Below are 12,602 nucleotides of genomic sequence, written 5' to 3'. Positions count from 1 at the left end.
GATTACTCTCACACAGCTTAAAGGTCGCGGTCTGAGCGTGGCTGTGTTTCACTCCAGCGCTGTCCTCGAGACAGTCTGGTCCCTTCACCTGATGAAGGCCGCTTGTGTTGTGGCCAAAACGTCGTGATTTTTGTTGTTTTTTTTTTTACCTACGTGACTTTACCGAATAGAACCAAAGAGTATGGATCCTTGCAGTCACGAAAGCTTCAAATCTAGAATTGGTGCAGTGAGTTGTCTGGTTCTTAATTGCTTCACAACAAACAAATTGCATGTCTCAGCGAATAAAACCAACATTTTTACAACGTTAGATGGCTGGCATGAGATGAACAACATTTGCATTGCTTGAATAAAAGCGATCTGGTATTAGACTAACGGCCTATTGAGGGAACTTAAGAAGTAGTTCCTTAGTGTCATCTTCCACGGGCCATTCCCATGATGTTACATATTGGTCACTGAAAATATGCAGGAAGGATGTTTCTTCATCATGATAGAACTGAAACAGTTATATGTACAGCGTATGTATGTATAATTCCACAGGCATGACTTATTTACTAATTCATCTGTACACCAATACAAAGTCAAGTTAGTTATGGCTATTATATAATTCTAAAATGTCACTGCAGCAAAATTATTTATGAAATCTTTAAATTCTTTGTTTTTTTTCGGTAAAGTCACATAGAAATAAGAAATAATAAAATTACATAATAGCGTACGACGTTTCGATTGCAACACAAGCAATCATCATCAGGTACAGAAGAGCTAAATTTACGAGAGAGAGGAGACACAACCGCAGATATATATACAGACACAGATACAACAGGGGATACAGAGAGAGATAGACAGGGGGAGCACACTAAATAAAACAAGGTTTAGCAAAATTTGGAAACCATATAACGCAACACAGACGGTCGGTTAAAACACAATTAACGCATGGTCTAGTTTTGACCGACCGTCTGTGTTGCATTATATGGTTTCCAAATTTTGCTAAACCTTATTTGATTTAGTGTGCTCCCCCCGTCTATCTGTTGTATCTGTGTCTGTATATATATCTGCGGTTATGTGTCTCCTCTCTCTCGTAAATTTAACTCTTCTGTACCTGATGATGATTGCGTGTGTTGCAATCGAAACGTCGTATGCTATTATGTAATTTTATTATTTCTTATTTCTACGTGACTTTACCGTAAAAAACAAAGAATAATTCCTGCAGTCACGAAAGCTCCAAATTGAAATGTTTATATTTTGATGATTTTACATTTCACATTGCTGTTATGTTGTTAGACCAACTGTTGACTTACCTCTCAATCCTCTTGGATCCCTCGAGGAGCTTATGTGCTAAACCTCCAATCTCAGCGTTACACTCCATGCAATTGCCCACAAAATTAGGCTGGCCACACTAAACATAAAAACAAACAAGATAATCATTTAAAAAGCAGACGTGATATTATCAATTGCACCTTGTGCTGCAGGTAACTGAACTTCGCAATACTGCTCCTCTGAATGTAAAAACATCCAAACCCACCAACATGGACAGCCACACTTTCGAAGTAAATATTCCCTGTGTGGCTTTATAGAAGACACACAGATACACATACCCATATGTACAGGAAGTCCTCGCTCAATGTGTGTTCACACAATACGTTTTGCTATAACACAGTTTTCCTATGAAGGAATACTTTTTGCACAATGTGGAACACGCCCAATATAACGCGATTTCTGAGCGGTCGACAATGAATTAATTTCCCGAGCTGCGTGGCTGAGCGGTATGGGAATTGGAATTCTGGGTAAATGTGCAGAATGATAGAGTATGTGGCGTACCCCCATCTCAGCTCTTTGTCCAACCATCTGTGTGTGCGTACACCGTATCTTGAAACCTCTACCTTTTACATTATTTCTGATGGATAAATTGTTTTTGCTTAACGCAGAACTTTTCAGGAACGCAACTACCGTGTTAAACGAGGAATTACTGTATTCAAGCCCATAACTATCCACACCCCATATGTACACATTCATAGTCATGCACCACGAACGTTTCAATTTTATGTATGGAAAAGTCCCTCATTTAACCCGAGTGTGGTGAACCATTATTAAGAATGACGCTGCATCATACAAGCAGGTGGTGGGTGGGGTCACCAGCTCAGAATTATAATATTTATTTAGACTGCAGGAGGAATCTGATGAGCTATGAAGCTCTTTTTCACAGATGTCCAGCAGGGGCAGGTCAGCAAGTTACAACAATCAGCAAGTTCCAACACCAATCAGAAAGTTATAACAACAATCAGCAAGTTACAACAATCATAAAATTACAACAATCCCCATTAAGTCCTAGGTGTGAGCCCCACCTACTGCTTTGTGGTTAAACCAGGTTCTCAAGTACTCACAGCGAGGTGATGGTCTCAGCCGAACAAACAACCATCACCTTCAATTAGGTTATGCACTGAATTTGGTTATAATCCTGCCAACCCCTGCATGCTCGCTGATTTAAGGACTCCCATCTTTTCAGTCGACATCTTCTCGGACATCTTCCATTCCATGGCTACACGTACGGTACATACGAAAATAAATAAGGATTTTAAAAGGCTTAACAAATCACACCCATTCACTAAGTTGGGATTCAATCAAATTGCCACAACTTATCAATGCAATGCATCATATCACCTGCGACGAAATAATTCCAACTCTATAATTGAAGGCTGACCTGCATACACCCCTTGTATTAATTCAACACCAATACTACCATCTGGTGTAATGTGTTGATATAATGAAAATAGCACAGTAACTAGGTGAAACTAAACTTTTATTTACAAAATAAGTCAAAGACTACTCACATTTTCAATGACGTATACATGACCATTTGGACATTCTGCAAAATAAGTACAATGCATAATTTCATGTTTTTTTCATCGATTAATAAATACATTAATGCAATGAGCCTTCATGGTAGAGAGGTGGAGTCGTGGAATAAATCAGTATTGATAGATAAAATTATCTAAATCTAGAAATAACAAGAAAACACATCAAGACTGAAAAATCAATGCAGATTTAATATAAATGTTTCAGTACCACTAACATTTTGGTACTGCATTGCACAACTCCACTTATAAAATGTGAACAGTCTGAGCTGTGGTTATGCTACGGTTAATATGGATAAAAAAACCATGATGCTTATTCACGTAGGATAAGAGGCTCAAAAGGAGTAAAAATGAGGACAAAATTCTGGTCAAGCATCTCTGAGACCCAGGACTTTAACCAGGTTTTTCAGACAACTAAACAGCATTGACCAGTCACCACTGGAAAATAATCATTACTATGTTTTCCTCAGCCGTCAACAAATAAAAGAATGACGTGAGATTTAGTGGCTTACCATAACGCCACCCTTGCTGCATTCCTTCCCAGGTGAAGGAATCAGCCTTCAAATCATCTGGCATCGTGGGCAGGAATGCAGTCTAAAGAGTGGAGGACATTTTAATGTTTTGTTAAACGATTTTTTTTCATAATATATAACTTATTTTAAATAATGCAATGTGGCTGCTGCAAACACAATATTACAATCTACATAGTGTTGAAAGAATTGTAACCAGGAGTAAAATACTGTCTCGAATACATACTGCATACCTTCCTGCTTTATTCAGTTGTAGAGATGGAACACGTGGCAAAAGCTCACATCCAAGAGATACCAGTTTTGCATTTGATGACACAATACAGATCCATCTTTAAAATTGTAGAACTAACTCGTCCAGTGTCCTCTACACATTTGTATTGTAGAGTTTTATTTTTAAAGATGGTACATGGCACATCAACTCATTCATACCACTAATTATTCAAAATGCAGAATTGAAACTCAATACAAAACTTGATTAATCTCCTTTGCTGTCAAGGATGTTAGAGAATGACTCACAAGAAACATTTCACTGTATGTTAACCACAAAGGGAGGACTTTACCAAACATCACCTGCAGATACCACTAGATTTATGAAGTCACTTTATACACCCATTTGTTTCTAATTACTTTGCGAGTGAAATTATCATAATATAATATGCTGCTTTGTGAATTTACTATCAGATTTGTCACCCTTAAGGTTAAGTCACAGAGGTAAACGTCACTTACGTATGACCGTGCTTTCACTGCCATGCTGGCTGTCTTTGTGGTTATGATGCATAGGTGATGTTTGGACATGACAGGGTGTTCTTACTGCCATGCTGGCTGTATTTGTAGCGAGGTTATGGAGTGGTCCCAGCAGTGGGCTTGGCTTGGAGCAGAGCAGGACAGCAGCCAGATGGACAACCAGCTTCAACATCGCTGACATAAAGCTCCAGTCTATTTCTGTTGTTGCTTCCTGATTCTCAAACATTCCCAGCTTTTTAAGAATCGCAGTGGGGTCTGCTTCATTCTCATCTCTTTGCACCTCCATCAGCCCCAATAAGATGTGACAAAGGCTCAGGGCTGATGAGTTTTTCCGAGATGCAACACCTTTTAGCGCACTCACAATCATTTTCTGTCAGAGAGAAAACACACGAGAACTGAGGTTTGCTGTTCACGTTTTTTTTGCAACATTTTTTTCGTTGTTAGATATTTAACTTGTGTTAATCTGAAACAAAAAATAAAATGCACTCGTGCTGCTGCCCCTTACTTACATTACATCAGACCCACGTGAGTTCCCTCCTACTACCCAGCCTGCCACCCACTGCCCCTCACCCCCTGTCAACTATCCGACCCACCCCAGCTGCTGTTTCCACAGGCTCATCCAAAACCCTGCTTCGGGTTTCACATCTCTGGGCTCACTTCACTCTCCACCACCATGCTTTGAACTCCGTGCCACACACACTGGCCTCCTTGCACTCTCCTCCACTGTCTCATTTGTATTTTCTGTACTATTCTTGCATATGGAAGTATGTTCAGGAGCTAAATTCCAATAGCTATCTGTACTGCTTCTTCCATTTGTACAGTCTCTCTTGTACTGTCTAAGTTTCACCTCCTAAACTCTTAGATTACTGTGGAAAAAGAGTGAAAAAGTTGTAATTTATCTTGAACTCTCATTTTCTTCCCAAATGTCAACTCTGCAGGACCTCACACCTCAATTTGCACAACATCTCTCACATCCACCATCTCTTCTCCCCAGCTAGCCCCTGAGATCTTCATCCATGCCGACATCGCATCACGACTTCACTACTGCAACCCTCTCCGCTACAGCCTCCCACAAAACCCCTCATCTCCCTGTCCCTCCTAAATTTCAAGATTGAACTCACCATCTTCAAGATCCACCATAGATTCACTCCTGCCTCTGTCCTCTCATTTTGCTCTTCTCTGCTCCACACAGTCTACTCTCAGCAACCAAGAGTTCCTGTCAAGGTCCCCAAACTACCGCCTCTCAGCGGGAGGTCATTTATTCTCATAAGATGTCCACATGGTCTGAAAGCAGAATCTCCCAACCATCCTTCCTGTCAACTCCTTGCTCTTATTCAAGTCCAGGCTAAAGGCCACACATCTTTTTCCCTCTACCTTCGTCTTTCGATTAAACAATGCCTGCTGTGTCTGTATAGTTTCTCAAAATATGGTTGCATGTATATCTAAATTGTATTATTGTATTGTATGGAAGCTCATAATTTAACGAGCTCAACATATGACTGAATGGGCTTCAACAGAGTGAAACTTTTAGTGAGGATATTTAATGCATTTTGTTACAAGCTATGTTGAGGTGGTACAATACAACATATCTGCTGTGTCCATAAGGATGGTTGTAAAGGTGTAAATGTATAATTCAAGACTAATGATCTATTTGCCCTTGAAAGAACATCCACAATGTTTTCTTGTGTGAAATCTGCGGACTCGTTTTTCATAGTAGAATAAATATACACGAAGTTAATCAAATTTTATCACCAGTTACGACTCGTTAAATCAAACATTTTTGTATTAATAAATTACAAACTTAAACTCATTTTGTCACAACTGGGTATGTTCACTTAGAACTGGGTATATTCACTTAGATCAGGGGTCCCCAATGTATTTGTGTGTGCTTTCTTTTAGGTCTGGTTAATCTCCATACCAAGGTTTGCTCTGTGGGCTGTGTGTGAGGCTTCATGGAGGGCAACACCACCTCTTTGAACACTGCCAGGGGGAGGGAGGCCATCTGCCCAGAGGCCTGTAAGGAGAATCGAGAAACATCAGCGATCAGCACAGCCCCACTGCCAACTGTAGGTAGCGCTCAGCAAGTATGCAAAACTACAGTATTTACCTACTATAATCACCCAGAAATGTCTGTCCGTCCCGCGCGTGACGTCACTCCACATGAGGCCCACCCCCTTTAATTAATATTCATGAGTGGGTGGATTTTTACACTAACGCAGAGGAAGGCCGAGCTGAATTAAATAATTTATTACGCAAAGTGGCTTCAAATGTGACGTCTCTTTACAGAAAGTGACGGTAAAAAAATAAATATACGCATCACAGTGCTACATCCGTGCGTGACGTCACTGTAAAAGAGGCCCCTCCCCCTTCATTAATATTCATGCCCATGTGGAAATTTACAGTAACGCACAAGGTCGCGCGGGCATTAAACAACTTTTACGCAAATGCGTTCAAACTTGACGTCTCTTTATAGAAAGTGAGGGAAATAAATGTCTACGCAACATCAAGTACATTACTTTTCTTCACTTATTTCTTCAGCTCTTGAAACAACAGGTAAGTCTCATTTATGCTTCTAAATTATGCAAAAAAATAAATTGCTCGGCTATTTGCCAGATAGTGCATCTCATTCACATCTATTTTAAGCCCACCGACCGCCATATGAAGATAACAAAATATCAAAGCCGTTAATTTGAAGAAATGGAAGTTCACTTAGATCAGGGGTCCCCAACCCCCGGGCCACGGACCGGTACCGGGCCACGGACCGGTACCGGGCCACGGACCGGTACCGGGCCACGGACCGGTACCGGGCCACGGACCGGTACCGGGCCACGGACCGGTACCGGGCCACGGACCGGTACCGGGCCACGGACCGGTACCGGGCCACGGACCGGTACCGGGCCACGGACCGGTACCGGGCCACGGACCGGTACCGGGCCACGGACCGGTACCGGGCCACGGACCGGTACCGGGCCACGGACCGGTACCGGGCCACGGACCGGTACCGGGCCACGGACCGGTACCGGGCCACGGACCGGTACCGGGCCACGGACCGGTATCGGGCCACGGACCGGTACCGGGCCACGGACCGGTACGGACCGGTACCGGTCCGTGGCCTGTTAGGAAACGGGCCGCACAGCAGGAGGTGAGCGGTGAGTCCGCGCGTGGCCCGCCCATTATTTTATTATTTACCACTTCCGTCCGCGGCTCTTTCCCGCACTGCGCACTCAGTCACAGTTTTGGTAAGCCCACAAGCTCTAACCCCTAGTAGCCACAATGAGTAACAAAACAAACGTCGCTGGAGAGCTTCTTTGAAAAGGGGCAAAGACCCAATGATGAACCCCCCCCACCCGCCCCCCCGGGTCCGTTAAAAAATTGTCTTCCACGAAACCGATCCCTGGTGCCAAAAAGGTTGGGGACCGCTGACTTAGATGCAGTGCTACAGTGACATGAAGTGAGGTGTTTTATGCTATAGTTTTGCGCAAGAATAACTCTGCCATTCATACAGTGCTGCAGTAGATTTACTGCAATATACACCCGTCCTTGGATGGGCAAACAAGCTCGTGTAAATTTAATACCTTGAATTATAAGTTTCACGAATACTGCCCATAAGATGATGTTTTCAAAATCGCATGCTGAACACTTTCATGTGTATTACATTATTATACTGTTAGCTCTGACCAATGCAAAAGCTAGTCAATTAACAAAATGTATTTACGCATTCATGTGTCGATTCATGTTTGGTGAAAGGATGATCATATCTGTACAAAAAGCAGCAATATGGCCATTCTTTACCAAAGATTAATTGAATCAAAATATAATCATTTACAAGAATGCTTATTTACACACACCACATTTCTTTGACAATTCAGGCAGCTAAAATCTTCCAACTACCTCTCCTGTACATATCTTTAAGATGCATGGGGAAGAACATACATGTCCTAAAGTGACCATCTCTGTGGCAAACAAATCTGCAGGAGGGCACCTTCAAACACTTGTGGAGCTCTCCGCTGTCTTCTGACATGCCCACTGCAGCCAAGGCATCCCTAAAATCACAGTACTGGGCACCATGCACCAGGAAGCGATCTGGCAACATCTTGGCTTCTTCCTGCACCATCACGATTACAAAATAGGTCATCAATGCACAGTTAGTCTCTTCTGCCAAAAAAGCCATGAAAAGATTACGAATCACTGCTATTAAAAGCTTGACATATAATCCTTCATAAAAATCATACTACAACTGTATTTGGGCATGACTGTGTGTGTGACTGCCGCTAGTAGTTGCTTAAGTTTTCCTATATCCACCCAGTCACCGTAGACCCCAAGGCAAACCCCAAATCTGTTGTTTGACCTTTGTCATCTATGGAGGTGTGCAACTCGAGCAACAAGTGGTGACGAAGTCACACATGCAGTCACAAATAAATGCAGTTGTAAAATGAACACGTATAGCTGTTTATCACTAAAACACAAACACTGGGGTGTTCAAACTAGGATTCTACAACTTACCAAAGATGAAAACAATCCAGGAAAATCACAATTAAACCAAATAACTTGATAGGATCCTTGGATGGATGAGCAAACTCTGTGGTTAAAGCAACTTTATGAAATGCAAATGAGAATGGGAACTCAGGGTAATGTGAGAGGCCAAGGTGAGATGGAAGTGAAGAGAGGCAGTGCGAGGGAGGGTTGTCAGAGTGAGCAGGGATGGTTCAGGGGATGCAGGAGGGAGTGGGAGTCATGCTCAGGGCGGGTATTGGGGATGATCGCGGGCCTGATGAAACAAAATAAAAGCAGACAATACGCCTTCTTCACATATCTATCACGTCCATGTAAACATGTTTACTTTTACTCATCCCATCAGCCACACAACCTCCTAGGAGTGCATCACTTCAGCAAACTCTGACCCAAATTTACGTATTTTCTCATCAGCAGAGTCAGGCTTGCTTGAACCAATGCTAGCGAACTGCCAGATGTCCACAGACAAGGAGCCTCTGTGTTAAACATTGGTTTTAGTTTGACGCAAAACTATAAAACAAATAAGACAAAGTAATTATCACTCAAGTCGATTCCTGACAGACTGGTTCATGCTTTTGTTCGCCAGACTTGATTACTGCAACGCATTACTGTTCAGGATTTTGAGTGAGGCGCTGGGTAGATACCAGATCGTTCAGAATGCAGCTGCTAGATTCCTTATGCACACACCGTTTTGCGATCACATCACACACCTGCTCTCTTGACTTTCCATTTACTACCAGTTAAGTATCGAGTGGACTATAAGATCCTGTTGTTGACCTACAAACCACTCAACGGGTTATCCCTGCAATATTTACAGGAATTGATCCATGTTTATATTTTACAATGAAGTCCCTGAAGTCTTCAGATCACCTTCTTCTAAGGACTCAGAGATCAAGGCTCTGTTCCTGGGGTGATCGGGCTTTTGCCAGTGCAGCTCTCAAGCTTTAGAATGCTTCACCTTTGCTTATAATACAGAATCGATTACATAATAAGACAATCAATATATTTGTCTGCCTTGAAAAAGCACCTCTTTAAACTGACCTTTGGTCCATAGCTCTGGCCATTTACCCTGGTTATGGTTATTTCCTTTCCATACGTAAAGCATTGGGATCTACGGAAGAAATGTGCCTTTTATTTATTATTAAGTCGTTGTTTTTTTATTTATAATTAAGTCGTTGTGGGGAAGATAAGTAACAAAATAAGCAAGCAGACAATCCATCTCCTTCACACAACTGTCGTCTGATGTGGTCAGATACTCACGCGGGAGCGCAGCACGCAGGCTGGGAAGGCCCAGCCAAGCTGTGGCTTACTCAGCAGGTTCAGGAGGAAGGCGTAGCCATAGCGATGGTATACGCTGCGGATGAGAAAGTTCTGCAGCAGGGGGCTGCATTCCAGCCTCAGCTCATCGGAGAGACGGGAAAGGAACTCGCTCCTCTGCCCAACCAGGGACAATCCCTGGGGCACACCCTCTGTCTCCCCATCTGTGCATGTCACACGCAGTGATCTTATTTCAGCTTGGTCACCATCACAAACTTTCAATATAAAATCGTGAATATTCTGCCTATGCCTTCACTCCTCTCCAAGATACAAAATGCCTCAGCCCGGATCACTTTTAACCTCCTCTACAATTTCCACACTTCTGCTCTTTTTCCCAACTCCACTGGCTCCCTGTCTACTATCGCTGTGTTTAAATATATCACTCTAGTCCATAAATCTCTCCATGGTTTTGACCAACCTTATCTTGCGTCTTTCATCTCTTACTACTCTGTCCCATCCCACCATCTATGCTCCCAGTTTCTACCGTGCCTCTCTATGCCTCCCTCACCCTGCTGTGCCCAGTCTCACGCTCTTGCCCGGCTGTTCCCTCCTCGCTCCCCTTCACTGTAACCAACTCCCCCTGCAGCACACAAATCAACCATCTTCACTCACCTGCTTCTGTTCCTCTGTTAAAACAACCCTCATCTCTTCTCCCTTGCCCATCCTAGCTACTATCCCTACATCTTTCACTCACCCTACCCCAACCCCTCCTTAACCTCTCCAGCCTATTCTCCTGTCCCCATAACTAAACCACTATTTAAAAAAATAACGCGACTCTTTACTTCAACCACTATCATCTAATATACAATGTTGTTGTAAAGTGCCTCGGATTAAGGCGCTACATGAATCTATATAATTTAATAACACTTTTAATCAATTGAAAATTAATCAAGAGGAATTACACATGGTAAAATCACACCTACTATGAAACTACTGCAGACTGTGTCTTTGCATCATATCGGCTTCCTGAGAGCCTTGCACTATAAGAATTACACAAATACTTAATGTACTCAATTATTATTTGTTATTTAACCTAAAAAAATATTAAAATATCATCAAAACCAACATTTCAAGGTAAAGAAATCACTGCTATTTTTCCCTACCTTTGCCAATATTTCTTGCCATTTGGCTAAAACTGTCTTTTTGCTTAAACACAAATCGGTTTCTAAACCTCTATTGTTCACTGCAGCACATCTGTGGTGAACAAGATGCCAGGTATAGATGAGAAAGAGTTGCAGGAAGCTAATTGCATAAGTTCAGATTGAAAAGCAGCAACCAACTCTCAAATAAAAACCTGAAGATAATGTGTTATATCATCAAGTTAATACGGAATATTGTATTATTATTTTTACATGGCAAACTGAACTTCATATGTGGCACACTTAACGTCACGAACTTGCGAGCTCTATCGAGGCTAATACATGTCTTTATCTGGTCGAGCAGCTCATGACCTGGTTTATTTTCCTAAAAAAGACCATCCTGAAAGAAGTTGAATAAAGGACCCACATTATCGGCTGCTGTATTTACCGGCTTGTTTCTGATTCTCTCCGCTGTATTCTTGGTAGAGCACTGCAGTTGCTACGTTGAGGCAAAATCGAATGTGGGCAATAGAGATGAGGGTTGCGATGGAGCGATCCTGTTCGGTCCTGTCCTGCAGAGGTAGTTGCAGGGTGGAGAGACGGTCCAAAGCTCTGCTCATGTCCTCGTCAAGCCCTTCCGCATGCAGGGAATCCTGAGAATGGAGCAGTTTATACAAAAGAGTACAGTTCATACAGTTCCTAAATACATGCATAGAAAGGCATACAAAGGCAAAGACAGCCTTTTACAGACTGTTGGAGCAAGTGCTGTTAGCAGGCCAGTACGGCGATCATGAGGGGGTGTGGCCAGCATGATGCCTGGTCACCTTTTTCTCCCCAGAGGAAATGTTTAGACACTGCACTACATACTCACTTAAGGCTGAGTCAACCTAGGGTAGGCCCAAAACCAGTTCAGATATTTGTTAAATGTTGATCAAATTTAATGTAAAATATAATTTCAACTAAAATATCTTGAGTTTGTTCATTCAAACTTCAATTGGCTTGCAGTAATCACTGCATTTGCAATATAGTTCAGGTTCTAAATACGAACATAACACATTTATTCACCTCTGAAACACAAGTCATTTACATTCTTGTACATTTTGAATTATTTATGCAAAGAAGCAATTACATGTTTATAACTGGCATTTCTCTAAATAGTATTAATAAAAATAAATAGTACATTTTTACCCAGGATGGGTCTATTTGGGATGTGTGGTCATGTACAGTAAACACTCTCTAGATTTTCAAGGGTTACATTCTTGAAAACGCTTGTGAATGCAGAATCTTCTAATACAGAAACCTTGTTCCAATGGGAAAAATAGGGTTACGTTCCTGGTACGATTAAAATAGGGGGCAAATGGTAAATGTTTAAAAACAATGACTGCAATAAATAGTAACGCATTAAAATAACAATGTGCTTTTTCATTACTTTTGATGATTTGACGACGATGGAGGTGGTGGTAATGGTAAGGAATTCAGGAGGAGGACTCCACGGGAGATGCAGGTGTTTGATAATGCACAGTTATAATTTAGCACCCTGGGGAGCACGAGCCGCAACACTTTCCTTCATT

At 42.1% G+C, this 12,602-nt stretch overlaps 1 protein-coding gene across 3 annotated transcripts in view; it reads right to left on the bottom strand.

The window, feature by feature from the left end:
* LOC116938848 (E3 ubiquitin-protein ligase rnf213-alpha) overlaps positions 1-12,602 on the bottom strand; it is a 142,301-nt gene that overhangs the window by 17,089 nt on the left and 112,610 nt on the right. For all 3 annotated transcript variants that reach the window (XM_076054374.1, XM_032946566.2, XM_076054379.1), the window contains 8 exons: positions 11,480-11,684; positions 9,896-10,116; positions 8,106-8,228; positions 6,042-6,137; positions 4,191-4,493; positions 3,362-3,443; positions 2,826-2,860; positions 1,296-1,393 (listed from right to left, as the gene is read on the bottom strand). In XM_076054374.1, coding sequence (XP_075910489.1) covers positions 1,296-1,393; positions 2,826-2,860; positions 3,362-3,443; positions 4,191-4,493; positions 6,042-6,137; positions 8,106-8,228; positions 9,896-10,116; positions 11,480-11,684 — 1,163 coding nt within the window. The remainder of the gene's footprint in view (positions 1-1,295; positions 1,394-2,825; positions 2,861-3,361; positions 3,444-4,190; positions 4,494-6,041; positions 6,138-8,105; positions 8,229-9,895; positions 10,117-11,479; positions 11,685-12,602) is intronic.

The sequence above is a fragment of the Petromyzon marinus genome, chromosome 4 (genome assembly GCF_048934315.1).
Source record: "Petromyzon marinus isolate PM22_M1 ecotype Great Lakes invasive population chromosome 4, UKy_Petmar_22M1.pri1.0, whole genome shotgun sequence".
Lineage (NCBI taxonomy): Eukaryota > Metazoa > Chordata > Hyperoartia > Petromyzontiformes > Petromyzontidae > Petromyzon > Petromyzon marinus.
This window is presented reverse-complemented; position numbering and strand designations above follow the sequence as displayed.